Source organism: Micromonas commoda, chromosome 12, assembly GCF_000090985.2.
Source record: "Micromonas commoda chromosome 12, complete sequence".
Taxonomy (NCBI): Eukaryota; Viridiplantae; Chlorophyta; class Mamiellophyceae; order Mamiellales; family Mamiellaceae; genus Micromonas; species Micromonas commoda.
Window position 1 is genome coordinate 639,765 of NC_013049.1, and position 18,339 is coordinate 658,103.

Below are 18,339 nucleotides of genomic sequence, written 5' to 3' on the forward strand. Positions count from 1 at the left end.
GTTTCCGTCATTCGCGGGCGCACGAGGGAGGGGGTGGAGGGGGCGATGGAAGACGCCCAGGAGCTCGATGCGCGCGAGTACGCCGATGCGGACGCACTCGTGGCGGCGGCGGCGACTGCGGCGTCGTCGTCGCGGGACGGCACGGTGACGTTGACGAACCTTCGGGTGACCCATCGGAAGCGGCGGGGCCAGCGGCAGTTCTGGGTCACGGCCGCACCCCCTGCCGGTGGGCTGGAGGTGCACATGTCGTTCAGACGCGCAGACTTGGACGACGGGAGACGGGAAGAGGATGCCGCCATGCTATGGGAAACCGATGCGCACGCTGCGGCGTTCGAAGCCGCGACGCCGGGCGCCATCATCGCGCGCGCTTCGGGAACGCTCGAGGCGCCCCGCCGACAGATTTTGGAAGATGGGCACGTCGAGGGGACGCGAAGGTGCATGTGGTGCGGCGCGGCGTCGTGCGCGGGGTCATCACCGGGGCGTAGGTGCCCGGCCGCCGCTCCCGTGCTGCGCTGCGGCCGCATCGAGTGGGCCCGAACGTCCCCGGACGGCGACGACGACGATTCTGGCGCCGACGCCTGGCTCGTCTTCGACATGGCCTTCGACCGCGACATGAACGCCGCGGAGCACGGCGCGCTGAGTCGTCAGGTGTCCATGTGCGTCGCCGCTAACAGGCGCGCGAGGCGACCGTTCAGAATCGCCGCGATATCCCCGAACGAAGCCGACGACGACCTCGCCGCGGTGGCTCCGTCATCGTCGTCGACCACTATCGAGTCCGACTCTCCTTCGTTCGTCGTCAGCCGCGACGACGCGGCGGATCCGGCGATGGGCCGAAACGCCTGGCGCAGGCTCCCGTGGGCTCGATGGGGCGCCACGTGCGGTGGTCCGAGAACTTGGCGCCGGTTCGACCCCGATCGGGTCATCTACCTCTCCGCGGATGCGGCGGATACGCTCGACGAAATCGCGGATGGCGACGTCTTGGTGCTCGGGGGCCTCGTGGACCACAGGGAGAAGCCCGGCATGGCGCTGGACCGCGCGCTGGACGATGTCAACGCGCCGATTCGGTGGAGAACCGCGAGACTGCCGCTCGGTGGGCACGTTCGGCTCCTGAAGAACGCGCACCTGCCTTGTTTGGCGGTGTGCCAACTTTTGCTTTTGGCGAGGGAGCTGGCCGGGGACGCGGTTGCGCTGAATGACGGCTTGGCGGCGGCGGAACGAGGAGGTGGAGGACGCGAGGGACGAGACGGGAGGAGGAAGACGAGGAGCGGGGGTGACGAACGCGACGTCCACGAGAAGGACGGGGAGATGGAAGGTGGTTCCATGAGGGGAGTGTGGAACGTCGCCATCTCGTCGTGCCCGGCGTTTAGGTGCGCGCCGCTGCACAAGTACGTGGTGTGGCTGCCTCCTCACGACGCGCTGAACGGGGAGCGGCGGGGCGGTGCGAGGAACAGGCCGAGCGGCGTGACGGACGTCAGGGCGCTGGTGGCGCTATCGTAAGCTGCTGTCCATCGGTCCATGTCACAGTTAATGCCTAATAGACCTTGGCTCTTGGTGACATCCCTTTCTGACTGCGTGGAAACAGAATCGGACGGCCCAGAATGCTCGCTGAAAAGACGACACTTTCGTTGTGCCGACACCACTCAAGGGCGCCCGAGCCCCGCCCAAGGACTCGCTTCTTTCGGTGGAAATTAGCCGGGCGTTTTCCTAGAGGCACCCCACGACCATGGAACACCACCACGTGCACGAGACCGCGGCGTGGAGGTCGGAGTCCACGAAGGAGCTGAGCCACCTCTGGGATCTTCGCATGGCCGCCGCATTCGCTCTGGGTTCGGCCACGGTCGTGACCCACGGCGTGGTGACCAGGCGACGCAGGCGCGCGCTCCAGGCGGAGGATGACGGGGGTGACGACAGCGCCTACGAAGCCGATCGTGTGGAGCGCGCGTCACTCGTCTCGGGCGGATCGTCCCTCGCGCTCAAGGATCTCGGCGTTCCCGAGGGTGCGCGATCGGATGAGAAAGTTCCGCCAAGCGCGCCTCGAACCCTCGCATCTCGCGCGCGCGGTGCGATGTTCGCGATCGTATCCGCCCTGTCGACGACACCTCATGTCGTCAAGCTCGTCGACATCGCGCTCTTCGCGTCCATCGCGTGGGGAATCATGTACGTCGGCCACGACAAGCTCTGCGGAGTGGTCATGCGGTGCGAGTGCAATTTCCCGTGGGCCGGCGGGTGGTCGCGTTGCAACGCCCACAACTCGGTGGGCGGCCCGAGGTGCCCGTGGTGCACGGCCCCGTACTGGGTCAGCGTCCTGACGCAGAAATCGTGCGCGATCGTGATGATCCTCGCGTACGCGGTGGGATTTGGCGCCGCCTCGAACACTCCGAACCGGGCGGCTAGTAGTTGTGCCAGCTGTGTCGACGCTAGTCGCGCCAGCTGTGTCGCCACGTCGCGCTCCGGGAGCTGCGTCGACGGGTGCGTCGACGGGTGCGGCTCGTCCGCGCCGTTGCTGTTCGCGGTGGCGCGATGCTGCGAGGGGTTGACAACATCGCGGGATCTGCGTCGTCGCGAGGAGGGGCGCGAAGCCATCGTCGGCGACTCGTCGGACAAGGACACGGGCTCGGGCTCGGGCGAAGACACGGGCTCGGGCTCGGGCTCGGGCGAAGCTTCCGGGAAGCGTCGCTCGGCGACGTCGGCGCTCGTCCGCAGGATCGTCGTCGCGTTCGCCGTGTGGTTCTGCGTCGAGATGTTCTGGCAGGCGTTGTTCTGGCTCTGGCTGGGCGCCGCGCAGGATCCGGTTTACCCGTGCTTTTTGATTTGCTGGGACTCGCCTTCGAGGCCCGGGAACAACCCTCCGTCCCCCCTGTCCATGGCGGACGCTCCGCCCATGCGACGGTTTTACGACGACGTCATGAGCCTCGGGTGACAATCGTCGCGATCGGTTAGGCACGCGTTGACGACTTAGCCTCACATAGCAAAGTGCGCATCCAGAATGCGTGGTTAGCGTTAGACACATCTTCGTCCCTGCTGTAATAAGTTACGGTTACTCGCGCCTGGCCGGTTCCGGTTCCGTTCTGCACTCGCGCGATTTTTTCCAAGCCAGGAGCGGTGGTGGTGAGAATCACGGCCACAGATTGAAACAGACGCCTTCGAACCATGATCTTTGGTTTAAAAACCCTCGACTCTGAACCTCATTTTCCGCTCGGAAATGACAAATGCGACGTGCCCTCCTTTCGTGGGCTGGTTCGAATCAATCAGCCAATCAGATGGCTCAGAATTTCGCGCGAGTGGCCCTCTTTTCCAGCAGATTTTCAGTTGAAGAGCGGCAATCCAAGACACGCTCGGCCGGGGCCGCGCGCGTCGCGAGAGCGACTTAGGGCGGGAGTGTCATGCTCGCCGCTTCCACGCTGAGCGTTTGCGCCAATGGGCGGGTCGTCCCGAGGCTTCCCGCGCGATCCATCCGCGGCGCTCGCGCCGCATCCGCGCGGCTCCCCATCCGGGCAACCTCCTCGACGGGCGGGCAACGACACGTCGCGATGCCCCGCGCCTCCGAGGCGCAGAAGGCCGATCGACGAGGCGATGTGCTCCCGATGCGCGCGTCATCCGACGATGGCTACGCCTTGGACAACACGCAGGTGCGCGACTGCCCTCACGCGCCCCTGGCTGCGCGCGGCCACGGCCACCCGACACGATGACGACCCAGCCATGTGCCTCCTCGCCTGAAAATCCGCGGACCCACCGCTGAACCCAGTCCCTTCTCCTCCCACTCGTCGATGATCCGCAGGAGCTCACGTTCGTGGACAAGGCCAAGCGATGGATCGATGACAACTCCGTTGAGGTCAACGCCGCCCTCAACGTCCTGATCGTGGGCTCCGTCGCCTTCGGCGCCATCTTCCAGATAGTCGAGGTGGACAGCGACATCTCCACGGGGTGGACCGCGTGGGAGATCCTCAGGAACATACCGAGGGACAACCTGGAGGCGTATCAGCAGTCAGTTTTCGATAACCCGCTGCCAACGAAGGCGCTCACGTCCGGCGTGGCGTACACCCTCGGCGACTTCACGTGCCAGCTGTCTCAGGGCAAGAAGATCACCACCGTGGACCTGAAGCGGTCGCTCCGCTCGGGCATTGCGGGTTTTCTCATACACGGCCCGCTGTGCCACTACTGGCTGATGTGGACCGAGGAGAACCTGAGCTTCGACGGCGCGCTGTGGGCCATCCCGGTGAAGGTGTTCGCCGATCAGACCGCGTGGAGCCTGTTCCTCAACAGCGCCTACACCACGTGCATCATGAGCCTTCAGGGCATGGGACCCGAGCGGATCAAGGGCGAGATTCAGGCTACGTGGTGGAACGCCATCACCGCGGGTTGGAGGTTCTGGCCGTTCGTCCACATGCTCACCTTCTCCCCAATCATACCCCAAGACTTCAAGCTGTTATTCGTCGACTGCGTGGAGGTGGTGTGGGTCACCATCCTGTCCGCGGCGGTGAACAGGGACTCCGAGAAGGCGCTGCAGGTGCCGCTCAACGCCGAGGCGGAGCGGCCGGGGGTGCAGCTCACGGAGCAGATGGACTCGCAGTTCGCGTCCGTGGTGGACGGCGTGGAGACCCAGTTCGACCCGGCGAAGTTGCCCTCGAACGTCTCTGGGTCGTTCGAGGAGTTACCCGCGGGGGACACCTGCCTCATCGGCGTGGCCTCATTCGACGATAACCCCAGGAGCGCGTGGCCGAGGCGATCGGCGTGGCCGGCGCGGAGCGCGTGGCCCCGCGTCCCGGAGAGCTTCGACTCCGGGGACTTCATCGAGGCGGCGGTGGAGGAGAGGGAGAAGGCGGACGTCGTATGAGTCCACGGGTCGGGTCGGTCGGAGTGCGAGCGCGCGTGCGTGTTTTATTATGTCCATTGTTTTCCGGGCTTTGTCCCGTTGTACGAGTAACAAAGGTTCAGCAAGCTATCGTAACGAGTCTCACCATTCGCTCTCCCTGTAGTCTTTGAAGAACTTGCCAAACGGAGGCACCGGCGCGTCCTTTCCCAGCCGCAACATTTCATCGATGCCCTCCAGTACCGGCGCCACGCACCTCGCCGCCGCGTCCTCCTCGTCAATCGGCGTCTGGAACGAGTGCTGCTTCGCGATCCTCGCCGCAGTGCCCAGCGGATTCTCGTCGTTGATCCAACCCGTGTCGACGGCGTTCATGTAGATCCCGCTCGCGGCGTAGTCAGCCGCCGCCGTCGCGGTCATCATGTTCAGGGCGGCTTTCGCCATGTTCGTGTGCGGGTGATTCGCCGTCTTGTACCGGTAAAACTTGCCCTCCATGGCGGACACGTTGATGACGAAGGCTCGGCCGGGCGCGCCGTCTGCGTTTTCGCCAGGGCCCATCGCCGCCGTTTGCTCCATCAGCGCGCGGAGCTTCCCGTTGAGCACGAACGGCGCCGCCGCGTTGACCGCGAGTACCTCCAGCAACTCCGGCGTCTCCACCTCCCCGAGCCGCATGGTCCAGCTGTGCTTATCGCGCAGATCCACCTGCTGACCGTTGACGTCGAGGACTCCCGCGGGGAACTGCTTTGCGCCGGCGATCGAGTCCGTCTCTATGAGCTCCAACTGGGACGCAGCCGCGGACGGCGCCATCCACCCGGCGCCCTTATACAGCCCCACGCCGTTCTCGCCCCACCCTCCCGCCGCGCGCGCCTCCCCTTCGACCCCCGCGTCGCCGTCCCCTTCGACCCCGGCGCCCACGCCGGCGAGGAGCCCCGAGGCTCTCCAGCGACTCGACCCCAGGTAACGCCGCGCGCCCTCCGCCTCCGCCTCGAGCAGGTGCCTGTAATACGCCGGGGGCCTTCGAACGGTCTGGCACGCGTTGTTCACGATGACGTCCAGCCTCGGCAGCGCGCTCGCCAGGTGCGCGCACAGCCGCTCCAGTCCCGGCAGGTCCCTCAGGTCCATGGCCACCACCGTCAGCCGATGGAGCCAATCCTTCGCGTCGGGTTCCTTCTCGAAACGTCCCCGAGCGTCCACCGGAAACCTCGTCGTCGCAACCACCGCCGCCCCGCATCGCAACAGCTTGAGCGCGATGCGGTACCCGATCTTGACGCGCGCCCCGGTGACCAGCGCCACCCGACCGCGAAGGTCCGCCGTCTGCGTCCTCTTTCGCCAGTTGACGCCCGCGCACTCGGGGCACATGGAGCCGTAGAACGAGTGGAGCCTGCGGTACCGGCACTTGCACACGTAGCACTGTCGGGGTATGTTCAGCATCCGGGTCTCCCCGTCCCCGTCCCCGTCCCCGTCCCCGTCCCCGCCGCCGCCGTTTGGGTTTAGTGGTTCGTCGTGGAACGTCCCGGAGCACGTGCCGTCGGGGACCAGCGGCACCGACGGCGCCTTCTCGCCGGGTTCAATCCCATCGCTGTCCCCGTCCCCGTCCCCGTCCCCGTCCCCGTCCCCGTCCCCGCCGCCGCCGTTTGGGTTTAGTGGTTCGTCGTGGAACGTCCCGGAGCACGTGCCGTCGGGGACCAGCGGCACCGACGGCGCCTTCTCGCCGGGTTCAATCCCATCGCTGTCCCCGTCCCCGTCCCCGTCCCCGTCCCTGTCCCCGTCCCCGTCGCCGTCCCGGTCGCCGACGTCCGACGCGCGCCCAGCCTCGCCCAGCGCCAGAACCTCGCTGTGTCCGCGCTCCAGCGCGGCGAGCCTCGCCAGCCGTTCCGCGCGCATCCGAGTCTTATCCTTCGCATCCCTGTCCGCCGCGCGCTCCATCATGATTCTCCGATTGCGGTCCTTCTTCGCCTGCTTCGCGTCCTTGTAAGCCGCGGGATCCCTGCCGAAGCTGCCGAGCTGACCTACTATCGTGGTCAGTAAGGGTCGCAGCGCCACCCTCAGCTGTTTGTGCGCCTTGTGGTGGAAGAGCGGGTGCACGCCCGCGGTTGAGGCGTCGTCGGCGGTGCCGCCCTTTTCGCCATCGTTCGCGTCGGCACCGCCGCCGCCTCTCGCGCTGGCGCCCCCGCCGAGGAGCGTGAGCACCCTGACACACGTAGCGAGCTCGTCCTCGTCGAAGCCACGCGCGGCGTCGATGTCCGAATCCGAATCCGCCGATGTCATGGCCGGAACCGCCCCAGCGCGCCCGATGTGCGCGCCGTGGGAGCGCCTCGTTTGATAGTGACTCAATCAACCGCCGCGACCGAGGGCGGAGATCTCCGAAGCGATAAGTTCCGGGGTTTGGTCACCACCTCTCGCCATATCCGAGCGCATGCCCGCGAGCTTCGTGTACCAGAAGCGAACGAAGATCCGCGAGGGTGCCGACATCTGCGAGCAGAAGTGCAAGCGACTGGCGTGCGAGATACAGGTCTGCATCTCGCGCCTCCCCGTCAACAAGTCCAGGGTCTCCGGCGCCACGATCGACCACTCGCGGTGCCAGCCCGACATCGATCGGTACAACAAGTGCTGCGAGTTCGCCAAGAAGGCGCTGGCGGAGCAGGAGGCCAAATCGGCATCGTCCACCGAGCCGAACGACAGCGCTTGATCCACGCGCAGATCCTCGGGAGGTCCGAGCGAATCGTCTCCAGCAGTGAGAAGCGCAGCAGTGAGACGAGATGATGGCCACCGCGTCGGCATCCGTCGCCTCCGCTGCTCGCGCGCAGCCGTCCAGGTCTTCGCGTAAGCAAGGCCGGCGGGCGATCCGCGTATACGCCACGTCGGACGACGATTCAAAGGTGGAGACGAAGGAGAAGTTCACCAACGCCGGGGCGTTCAAGGCGCTCGACACCCTGGGCGCCGACGCCAAATCCAAATCCAAATCTCCGTTTGGCGGCGGCGGCGGCGTCGCGTCGTCGTCGTCGTCCGACCCTTTCGCGACGCGTTTGGGGTTCGTTCCCGCCGTTCCCGCCGGCCCGCCCGCCGGGTTCATCGCCGACGGCGTCGACCGCGCCTCGCTTCCCCCCAAAAATGACGCCGACAGGTTGCTGAACCGGTTCGACAGGGACCAGCGATCGGGGTCGCTCGCGCCCGAGTCGACGCCCGAGGGTTCGCCGTGGTGCACGCATCCGCCGCTCCGCGCCTCGTGCAGGGCGCTGGCGGCGTCGTCGTCGCGGGTGATGATGGGGATCTGCGCCCCGGACGCGGAGAACGGGCTGCTCGCGCTCAAGGCGTGGACCGCGGACCTGGGTCTGCCCCGAGGGCGTTTACACGGGCTGGACGTCGACGGAGCGCCGGTGGATCCGCCCCCGGGGCCGGTGTTCATCAAGTACAACTCCGACAGCGGCGACGCGTTCCTGTCGGGGTACGGGGGCGAGTACAGGGGGGTGCTGTTCACTCCCGAGCTCGGGGACGGCGCGTTCAGGCAGTACGGGTACCTGCCCCTGGACCTGCCCAAGGGTGGCGAGTGCTGAGCGTGGGCACCCTATGGAGTTTTAGTCTACATTTTTGGAAATTCAGAAATTGTCTTTTCCGCGATGCGGCTGGAAAAAAAGAACGGTTACGGTTGGACGATGAGCGAGGTCAATAGGTTTTGCAGCCACGTGGGCACACATCCTCGGCGCGGTCTGGTGCCATGTGGGTCGACGCCATCCGCCCCCACGTCGGCGGGCTCGCCGCCGCATCCGTACTGTCTGGCGCCGCGAATTTGCTATTCAGATCGTTGCCAAACTCGCGCAAGATCGTCGAGGGCGTCCCGCTCTACCTCTTCTTCGTCGCCATGCTTTTCCAGCTCTTCGTCTACCCGCACTTTGCGTGGTCGGCGTGGAGGTTCACGGGTTACGACGAGCGCTGGTTCTCGCAGGGATGGGGCTCGGATCCGATGGGCGAAGCGAAACAGCACGAGCGCGTGTGGCTGTACGCCATGTTCGGCTTCATGATGAAGGACATGTGGATCTTCAGGAACGACGTGCTGTTCTTCCTCCACCACGGCATCGCGCTGGCGGGGGTCCTGGTGTTCTTCACCGTGCCCGCGGGACTCGGGCAGTTTCTCGTGGGCGGCACCGTCCTGGAGATGGGTAATCTCACCTACAACATCGTCCTGTTGCGTGGGAAGGATTCCGGTCCGCACGTGAGCCCCACGGTCAAGCACCTCGCCGAGGTCCTGTACGCGGTGGGCATGGGGGTGTCCAACTACGTGGGTATGCGCATGTTCCTCACCTTCACCCAGTACGAGGGGCTGAAGGGTACGAACTGGCCGTGGGGCCTGGGCGTGATGTGGTTCGCGCTCATCGCGGGCAGGTCGCACGTGCACCTGTCTAGGTCGTGGCCGTACTTCGCCGAACGATTGGGGGGTAAAGGTAAGGGCACAGTGGACCAGGCTCCAGCAGTGGCTGAGGTGAGGGTGACGCGGGCAAGTAACAAGTTGCGAGTCAACCCGGCGAGGGGCTGACCACCGGGCGTTCGCGAGGTGTTGAGATTGATGATTATTATACGATGTATTAAACACAGCTTCTCCTTCTAGACGCCCCAAACAATTGTATTCCTCCCCCTCTCACCCTCTCTCCAAAGCCTTCTCCGTCACTCCGCCTCACTCGTTAAGCTAGTGGAGAACCTGTGGTCTCGACTGGAGGATGTAAAAGTTTTCGCCCACGATGCACCCCTCGATGTCCTGCGGCGACTTCATCTCCACCTCGATCGCCACCGCGAGCTCCGCGAGCTTGCGGATCATCGCACTTCGCTTCTCAGCGTCCCAGATCAGCGGCTCGTCTGCGTACGCCACCGGCTTGAGCTCGGGTTCGTCCACGACGACCGAGTCGTAGAGTCCGGCGCCGGCGAAACCCTCGAGGTCCTCGCCGTTGCTGTCGGACCTCGCGATGATCGTGCGCGTGTTCGCCTGTGCCACGTGCGCGACGGGCTTGGACGGGAGCGAGCGAACATCGTGGGGGAAACCCTTGACCTTCTGCGCGGTGAAAGAGAGCGCGTTTCCTGGCTCGTTTCCGACCAAGGCTTCGCCGAGGCCGACACAAATCTCTCCGTACACCTCGTTCTGGTTGCCAGTCACCGGGTTAGCGGTGTGAAGCACGAAGGAGTACTCGGCGGGCACGAGCTCCATTAGCAGCGTCGCCATGCAGAGCTCCTCCTCCTCCACGCCGCAAGCCTTTCGGCTGAGGTACGCTCGCTCGTTCCACTTGCTCGCCCACACCTTCTTGATCGCCCTCCAAACGCCCTCGACGGTGGCCATGCCGCCGTAGGAGACAATCGCCTGCTCAAGCACGGGCTTGAGATCCGCCGGCATCTTGAGCCTGTAGACGATGATATCGCGGAGGACGTCGAGAGCATCGCGACGGAGGTCGGCGTCGCCCGCGTCGTCCGCGGCGGCGACGGCGGCGGTGGCGACCGCGACCTTCTCGAGTGTGTCCTCGTCCGCCCTCAGAGTCTTCTCGAAAGATCCAAAGGGAAGCGCGTTGGAGGTGGGGACGGTGAGGTCACCGCCGCGCATGGTCTCGGACATCATCGCGTAGGTGCTCAGCGTGGTGCTGAAGCCCAGGTTACTGAGACTTTTGGACTTGCCTCCGACGATGCCGTCGGCGTAGTCCTTGGGCTCCACCAGCCAAACCGGGCAGTTGGCGCTGGGCGTGATGGTGAGGCCCTCGATATACTGTCCGGTGGGTGGGCCCGCGACGGTAGCCGCCGCCGCGGGACCGAGCTCGGACTTCTTCACGATGACCTCCTCGCCCACGATGTCGATCTTGACGCCCTCGCTCGACATGGACATGAGCTCCGCCCACCCTCCGGGGTCGGGCATGGCGGCGAGAAGCACCTTCATCTGCCTCGCGCGGATGGCGATGTGCGACAGCAGGTCCACCGGCGAAGCGGTTATGACCGCGGTGACTCCGGGGGGAATATCCTCGAGGCCGCCCAGCTTGGCGGTCAGCGCGACGATGGGGTTGGACGAGTAATCCTGGCCCTGGATGTCCGCGAGCGGCACCACCTGCACGATGCCCGCGTGGAGCGAGATCTCGGGCGAGCCGTTGGAGACGATGAGCCACGGGGATCGGCCCGCGGCGGCGCGAATCTCATCTCGAACCTCGCCGATCATCTTGGACACGGCAAACATCGAGTGACCGCGGACCACCTCCTCGCCGAAGTTGTCGAGGTAGGCGAAGTCAACCTCCGCGTTGAGGCCGATCGAGTACGCCGGGCGCTGCGCGTAGGAGCACAGCTCGTCCATGTGGTGTTCCATGGCCAGGGCGACGTTGTCCAACGCCGCGTCCATCGCCTTGCCCCACTCGGCGGACCACCGGACGAGTCCACCGTTCGCCTCCGCCGGGCCGTTCGCCTTGCGGAGGAACTCGAGCGCCATCTGCATGCGGTCGAAATCCCCGCCGATGCACACGTTGCGCACGGCGGCTTCGAGGGCGCCGAGCTTGTCGTCCGCGGTCATGCCGGCGGTGTTCATCGCCTCGATGCGCTGACGGTAGAACTTCTCCATGGCGATGTCGAGTAAGACCACGTCGCGGTTGCAGTCCGGGCCGTACTTCCACACGCCCGCGAGGCGCTCGCGCAGCTCCACGATCTTGTTGGGGACCCAAGGCGCGTCCCTGTTGTCGAGCATGTCGCGGATCTCGTATTGAAGATCTCCGGGCAGGACGCCGTGCGCAAAGTCCATCGCGCTGTCCATGCTGCCGCCGCCGTGGGTGATCTTGAGAATCCAGAGGAAGTGCTTCATCGGGTCGATCATGTGGGGAAGGTGCTCCGCAGGGCCGTGAATTCCTTCCGTCCTCCAGCCCGCCTTCATCTCCGCCAGGTCGTCCTTGGTGAGCCCGTGGTTATCCCACAGGTACGTCCAGAAATCCTCCCACACGCCGGTGTGAAGGAAGTGGAGGTACGCCTCGCAGATGTAGATGTCGTCGACGGTGGTGTTGGAGTGGAGCTTCTGGTGCCACTGCTGGATGAACGCGTCCTCGATGCCGGGGCGGTGCCCCTCCTTGATGCCGTTCTCGCGCATAATCTGGAGGATGCCGAGGCGGATGTCGTCGCCGTTGCCGCCGCCGCGGGGGAGCGTGGAGAGCGCGATGCGGAAGAGCTGGCGAGCCATGCCGCTCTCGGCGCTCTTCGAAGCCTCCGCGACGCGGGACGCCACCATCTCCTGCATGTGGGCCATGTCCTTGCCCTGGTAGTTGCCGCCGGCGTACCAGGGCAGCTGTCGCATCGCGGACAGACGGAGCGTCGCCATCACCGCGGCGGCGCCGTCTGGACCCGCCTGAACCGCCTCCGAGAGCTTGTCGTTCACCCTGCGGAAGCGCTCGTACAACGAGCCGGACTGGGCCTTCTCCCCGTCCGCGAGGGACTTGAGCACGCCGGTTCCGCTCGGGGTCTTGAGCGGGATGACGAGGTCGCCGATGACGGAGTGAAGCCAGAGTTCGCCCTTGACGACGATGCCGACCATGCGCTCGACGTTCTCTCCCACGCCGGGGGGGAAGGTGAAGGTGACGCCGTCGCCGCCGATCTTGGTGCGGCTCGCGATGCCGTCGCCGAAGTCGTTGATACCGCCGGTCGCGCTGGCTCCCTGCGGCGGGGGCGCCCAGCCGTCGGCGCCGTCGAAGACGCAGCCCCAGTGGAGCTCCAGGTTATCGCCCAGCCCTTGGGTGGTGATCTTCACCACGCGCGTGCCGTCGGGGTAGTCCACGCGTTTCATGTCGACGGAACCGACCGTGTGGGTGTCGCCTTCCTTGTGGTCGATGTTGGCGACCTCATCGAATCGGATCTGCGCGTGGAGGATGGATGAGGAGCACGGCGCGTCAGCGGATGTCAGCGGAAAGCGAAAAAGATCCAACATCCGAGCTGGACTATGATTAACCCAGCGGGGATGAGAGCGGGCGCCTAGGATGGTGGCTGCCTTGGGGGTCAAATCTCACCTTTCCAATCTGTTGGGTGGCCACTGCGGAGACGCGAACGGGTCGACGCGCCGCGGCTCGGGCGCGAATCTCCTTGGATCCGCGCAGGCCAGAGGCGGAGGAGCCCGCGACGGCCGTTTGTTGCGTCAGAGAGGAAGGAGCGAACATCTTCTTTTCTCGGAGCTCGGCCGCGAGGGAACTACCGCGGTCGGGTAGGGTCGCGAGGGTTCCGAGTGGGGCACGGACCTTGGTTCGGTCGTGCGGTGTAGCGCGGTGGTGTAGCGCGCGGGGTTTCGTCGAGCAGCGGATGCGCTGCGAGTGGCTGGAAGCCAATCGAAGCTGCGTTCTTGAGGGACGGACTTTCCCAGAACCAGCCGGGAGTTTCAAACCAAGGAACTGAACGTTCAGCGACACGATGGATAGGGTTGAGCATCCAATTTTGCTCGACGGTGGGCACCCCACTGCAAACCATACATCTGGGGGCCAATTGGCTTTACCATGCTAATTGCGTGCGAATTCCCTATGGAATTCAGTTAGCTTTCTTCTATTTCGGGACCCACGTTGGCGCCAAATCCCCGAGTGGCCGAATCGCCAGGTCACCGCCAGTGCCACGTCGGCCGAGCTGCCGCGTATTTCCGAGCGCGTCGGCCACGGGACCCTTGCAGGGGTAGGGCTCCGAACGATCTCGTTCGAGCCCGCGGCGAGCGCTATGGGGACGGTTTTGGCGTCGGGACTCGACGCGGCGCGCGGGTGCGCCGGGATCGGTGCTCGGGGCGTTCACCGCGGCTCGGCAACCCGCGATCGCTGGCCGCGTCCGGGATCCACGACACGCCGGTCCCGCGTCGCGGTCGCGTGGAGGGCGGCGGCGACGGGCCCGACGGACGAGGGTAGGCTCCGGCTGGATCGAAGCGGGTCGAACACCGGCGTGAACGCGAACGCCCCGAAACGCGGCGACGGAGTCTCCGCGTCGGCCTATTCGGCGGGAGCGTCGAAGGATGGGGAAGATATCTTCGTCGACGCGTCGAGATCGAGGAGAAATTCGCAGCCGGAGGCGCCGCTGTCGTCGCCCGTGCAGGTGCAGAAACCGACGGTGAGCCGCCGACGGCTCTTCCTCGCAGCCGTCGCCGGCGGTATCGTCGCGGAGACCGCCGGACAGCTCGCGGAGTCCACGCTCATGAGCGAACGGGAGCGCCTCCAGCTCGATCAGAAGCGCCAAAAGATAAAAGCCGCGCTCGTCGCCGCGGGATTCACCGACGAGGACGTCCTAAAGGAGACCGCCGAACGCGCCCCGGACACGATCCAGGCCGAAATCAAGCGCGCTGGGGTCATCGCGACCCTCGCGGGCGTCGGCTCCGTCGGCAGCAGGCTCATAACGGAGTGGAAGCGGAGGAGGGCGGTGCGAGACGCGGCTGATCGGTGCGCTCGCTTGGTGCAAAACGAAAACGCGAATTTTCTCGCAAACGGGCCCGACGTAGTGAACGGACCCGCGGCGTCCTCCGCGGCGGCTGCGGCGTCGTGCGCGCTCGAGTCTCCGGAGCTCAAGGCTATGCGGCTGAGGGACACCGCGGCGTGCGAGGTGACGGGGACGTGCGCCCCGGACTGGGATTACGTCGAGGACGCGCCCGAGGTTGACGAGGCGGCGATGAGCGACGAGGAGCGGTTCGAGCTGTCGCCGATGTCGGCGCCGTGGATGCGACGCGCGGACTGGGACGACGTCGCCAAGACGATAGTCTTTTCGACGTGCTACGGCGGTCTCTTCCAGCCGCACTGGTTCAACGTGCTGAACTCGTACGACTGGTCGACAGCCATCATCCCCGAGCAGGTTGACATACAGATGCGAGCCATGATCGAGGCTGTGTCCAGGGGCCAGTACCTCCCGGGGCTGGATCCCTATCTGATGCCCAAGGTGGTGGACGCGGCGAGGTCTTCGGCGTTCTCGTCGGCGGGGGCGTTCGCGGACCCGTCCTTCACCTCGTTTGAGCTCAGCTTTCTCCCGGGAGTTGAGAAGTTCAGCGAGTTGATCTGCCCGCTTGGGGTGAACCAGCTCATCGCGATCCCGCTGCTGTACTGGCCCAGCTTTTTCATCTTCACCGGCATAGTGGAGGGGCAGAGCTTGACGACCGTGATGACCACGCTGCACCAACGGCTGCCGGGGCTGATGAAGGCAAACCTGATGTTCTGGATCCCCGCTCAGGGCTTCCAGTTCGCAGCCATCCCCGTTGACGAGCAGGCTGTGTACGTGGCCAGCGCGGGCGTCGTCTGGAACGGCATCCTAGCGACCATCATGGCTCCGAAACCCGCGGCGGAGAAGGCTGCGGAGTCTCTGGAGAGGACCGCGGCGGCGGGGGAGTCCGAGGTTGTCACGCCGCCGCTGGCGTCCGTGGATTCGGACGCGGCCATGATAGGCATCGTCACCCGGGACACCACCGCGGATGCTAGGGAGGAAGAGGTCATGGAGGTGAGCGCAAACGACCTGAACGTCACCGGCGTCGTTTCTTCCCGTTGATCATTCGCGGTAATACGAAGATAGTACGAAGATACGAAGATTACTTTTAGCATCGTAATACATGCAAAGAGTCTAAAGAATGCTGTTGAGCATATTTATGATTCGTTTATCCATCAGACGCGGTCAATGCCGTCGTCCTCGTCGTCGTCGTCCTCGTCGTCGTCGATGCGTCCAAACATTGACGCGGCGCCGAGAGTCTCGGACGCGATGCGCATCACCTCCTCCATGGTCGCCCTCGCCTCCGCGAGGGCCTCATCCGCCCTGTTAACGCACTGCGCGAGTAGCTTGGTGCTCCCCACCGTCTGCACCACCTCGCCATCCTCGCCGATGAGCTGGATGGGCGAGTTCATCGGATCCGGGATCCACTCGTCCTTGCAGTACACGTGCTTGATTCCCTCGTTGACGACGTTGCTGTCCAGCGCCACAGCCTTGTTGTTCCCCTTTTGCCAAACCACCATGGCGACCTCGCCGGGCTTGTACGTGATGCACGTGGGCTCGGTGAAACCATAATCGGGCCAGTACGGCGGCGCGTCGCCGGGCTGCTTGCGTTCCACCCTCTCCAACACGCAGTACTTGTACTCGTAGTTGAATCCCGGCTTGAGCGGCATGGTTCCCACCCATCGGTGACCCTCTGACCACTTGAGCTCCAAACCCCGCTTAACGTCCCAGTCGCACCAGGTGCCCACCACATGCACGGTTTGTCCGGGCTTGGTCACAAACTCGATGTCGAACTTGCACGGCATGAGCTTGCCGCCGCCCGTGCTCACCTCAGCCGCGGCGCCGATGGACCGGTCCAACCTTTCAAACGCGGCGGTGGACGCGGCCTCCGCCGTCTGCAGATCCGTCTGCAGCTTGTCGAGGGTATCGCTGAGCCTCTGCTCCTTCTCGGGTTCCATCGCGGGCATGCCGGTGGACGGCGCGGACTCGAGCAGGCGCTTGCGGACGTTGGCGCTCTCCCTCGCGAGAAGGTTAAGCTCGACGTCCAGGCGACCTCGAAGCTCGAGGACAGCCTCGTCCCTCGCGGCGAGCTCGGCCCGCACCTCGGCAGCCTCCGCGTCGAGCTGCTGAATCTCGTGGCGATACGACTGCAACACCGGCGATACCGTGGCGCCGTCGGTCTCGAGCCTCTGGAGCTCCGCGAGCGCGCGTTCGCGGCGTCGCAGGAGTACCTCAAGTCTCGCGGCGTTGGCCGACACGACGACGAACCGCTCATCCTCGGGCTGCTCGAAGAGTCTGGGCTCCGCGGCGGGCGGCTCGGCCGGCGCGGGCGCCGGGATCTCGCCCTGAATCTTAGCCACGAGGTCCTCCTTCGCGGCGAGCGCGTCTTCGAGCTGCTCGGCCTTCGCGGAGAGCTCCGACATCTCGGATCTGAGTCGGGCCACCTCGGCGTCGGCGGCGGCTTGGCGCTCGGATCTCTCCACATCCCCGGCTGTCTCCGCGACGCGGGCTTTGAGCCTGGCGTCCTCCTCCTTGAGCGCGGACATCTCGCGCTCCCTCGCCTTGGCGTCCTTCTCGAGCCCTTCCAGTCTGCGGCGGAGCTCGTCCCGAATCGCGCCCATCGCCGACTCCGGCGCGGCGCCCTGAGCCTTGGCCAGCACTGTCTTGGCTTCAATCTCCGTCGTCGCGGCGCGAAGCTCGTCGCGCGCGAGCAGCTGCCAGCGTAGGCTCTCCGCCTCCGCCTCAGCCTCCTCGGCCCTCGCTGTCGCCGCGGCGGCCTCCTCCTTGGCCACTCTCATCGCCTCCTCCGCCCGGGCGAGCTTTTGAGCCTGCGCGGAAGCCTCGGCTCGGAGCTTGACAATCTCGGGAGCCAGCTGTATCGCGGCGGCGTCGCGGTCGCGCTCGATGCCCAACAGCCTCGCCTCGAGGTCGTCGTTAGCCTTGCGAAGCGCCTCCACCGTGGTGTTAGCCTCGGCGAGCGCAACGTCCCTGGACTCGAGCGTCTCCTTGAGCGCGTTGAGCTTCGACCTGAGCTCGCCGGCTTCGGCGTCGGCCCTCTTGGCCGCGGCTTCAGCCTCGGCAGTGAGCCGCGACTTTTCGGCAGCCAGCGTGGCCTCGCTGTCGGCGAGGCGAGCCTCGAGCTCCTCGCGCGCGGCGGACAGGCGCTCGCCCTTGACCGCGTCCGCCTCGGCGGCGCGAAGCTTGGCGCGGAGCGAGTCCTCGACCTGTCGCATCTCGCCCAGCGTGGACTCCATGGTCGCGGCCATCTCGTCAATTTTCTTGCGAAGCGCGCGAACCTCCTCCTCCTTCTCCCCGGAGGCCATCAGTCGCGACACCTGCCTCTCCAGTTCCTCCACCTCGTCGGCGCGGGACGCCTCGAGAGCGACGATCTCCTCGCGCAATCGTTCCACCTCCTCTTGCTCGCCCTTCTTACCATCCAACTCAGCCTCCAGGATCCCGACGCGCTCCGTCATCAGCGACAGCCTCGCCGCGAGATCCGCGCGAAGCTCCTCGGCGGATGCCTCGGCGTCGCCGAGCCTCTGCTTCAGCGTGGCGATCAGGAGCGAGTCCTGCGCCGACTTGGCGTCGCGATCGGCAGAGGACGCCGCGGCTTCGGCCTCGATCCGCGCCTGGACGTCCGCGGTCGCGGCGCGCAGGCGCTTGGTCTCCGCCTCCATCGCGGCGACTCGCTCGTCGGCGGCGACGGAAGCCTCCGCGGTGGCGGCGTCGGCTCGAGCCTCCGCGTCCGAGAGCGCCCTCTCGAGGCGTTTCACCTCAGCCTCGAAGGCGTCGCGTTCCTCGGAGGCTGCGAGCGCGGCAGCCTCGCGTTGGGTCTCGGCCTCGGCGAGGCGTTCGCGTAAGGTGGCCTCGGCGGCGGCGGCGGCGGCGGCGGCGAGCTCCTTTCGCTGGAGCGTCGACTCCGCATCCGATAGCTCGCGCTTGACGTCCGCGAGCTGCGAGCGAACGAGCGTCGCCTCCGCCGCGGCGCTCTCCCATCGCCTCTCCGAAGCCTCCACGTCGCCGTCGAGGCGAGTCCTCAGCTGCGCGAGCTCCGCCTCGCGGGCGTTGAGGGCGCGTTCGAGCTCGGTGACTTTGGCCGAGGCGGTTTT

General features: G+C 65.9%; 8 protein-coding genes across 8 annotated transcripts; 5 read left to right on the forward strand and 3 right to left on the reverse strand.

Annotated features, from left to right (window-relative positions):
* Positions 1–45: 45 nt before the first annotated feature.
* Positions 46–1,497, forward strand: MICPUN_103420 (predicted protein; the record flags this gene model as incomplete). The annotated part of the gene is made up of 1 exon (XM_002509020.1): positions 46–1,497. One exon carries the CDS (start codon positions 46–48, stop codon positions 1,495–1,497), a length of 1,452 nt encoding a protein of 483 aa, XP_002509066.1.
* Positions 1,498–1,723: 226 nt separating this feature from the next.
* MICPUN_63043 (predicted protein) lies at positions 1,724–2,920 on the forward strand (the record flags this gene model as incomplete). The annotated part of the gene is made up of 1 exon (XM_002509021.1): positions 1,724–2,920. One exon carries the CDS (start codon positions 1,724–1,726, stop codon positions 2,918–2,920), a length of 1,197 nt encoding a protein of 398 aa, XP_002509067.1.
* Positions 2,921–3,504: 584 nt separating this feature from the next.
* On the forward strand, positions 3,505–4,948 carry MICPUN_92132 (predicted protein). Its single transcript, XM_002509022.1, has 2 exons — positions 3,505–3,629; positions 3,779–4,948. Exons 1-2 carry the CDS (start codon positions 3,531–3,533, stop codon positions 4,832–4,834), a joined length of 1,155 nt encoding a protein of 384 aa, XP_002509068.1. The 5' UTR covers positions 3,505–3,530; the 3' UTR covers positions 4,835–4,948.
* A 6-nt stretch (positions 4,949–4,954) lies between these two features.
* MICPUN_87372 (predicted protein) lies at positions 4,955–6,238 on the reverse strand (the record flags this gene model as incomplete). Its single annotated transcript, XM_002509261.1, has 2 exons — positions 4,955–5,626; positions 5,711–6,238. 2 exons carry the CDS (start codon positions 6,236–6,238, stop codon positions 4,955–4,957), a joined length of 1,200 nt encoding a protein of 399 aa, XP_002509307.1.
* Positions 6,239–7,223: 985 nt separating this feature from the next.
* On the forward strand, positions 7,224–7,496 carry MICPUN_63040 (predicted protein; the record flags this gene model as incomplete). Its single annotated transcript, XM_002509023.1, has 1 exon — positions 7,224–7,496. The coding sequence occupies one exon, from the start codon at positions 7,224–7,226 to the stop codon at positions 7,494–7,496; it is 273 nt and encodes a 90-aa protein (XP_002509069.1).
* Positions 7,497–7,566: 70 nt separating this feature from the next.
* Positions 7,567–9,338, forward strand: MICPUN_103416 (predicted protein; the record flags this gene model as incomplete). The annotated part of the gene is made up of 2 exons (XM_002509024.1): positions 7,567–8,354; positions 8,606–9,338. 2 exons carry the CDS (start codon positions 7,567–7,569, stop codon positions 9,336–9,338), a joined length of 1,521 nt encoding a protein of 506 aa, XP_002509070.1.
* Positions 9,339–9,488: 150 nt separating this feature from the next.
* Positions 9,489–12,053, reverse strand: GWD3 (alpha glucan water dikinase; the record flags this gene model as incomplete). Its single annotated transcript, XM_002509262.1, has 2 exons — positions 9,489–10,811; positions 11,025–12,053. The coding sequence occupies 2 exons, from the start codon at positions 12,051–12,053 to the stop codon at positions 9,489–9,491; spliced, it is 2,352 nt and encodes a 783-aa protein (XP_002509308.1).
* A 1,755-nt stretch (positions 12,054–13,808) lies between these two features.
* MICPUN_109264 (carbohydrate-binding module family 20 protein) lies at positions 13,809–16,791 on the reverse strand. Its single transcript, XM_002509263.1, has one exon. It carries the CDS (start codon positions 16,774–16,776, stop codon positions 15,406–15,408), a length of 1,371 nt encoding a protein of 456 aa, XP_002509309.1. The 5' UTR covers positions 16,777–16,791; the 3' UTR covers positions 13,809–15,405.
* Between the last annotated feature and the right edge of the window lie 1,548 nt (positions 16,792–18,339).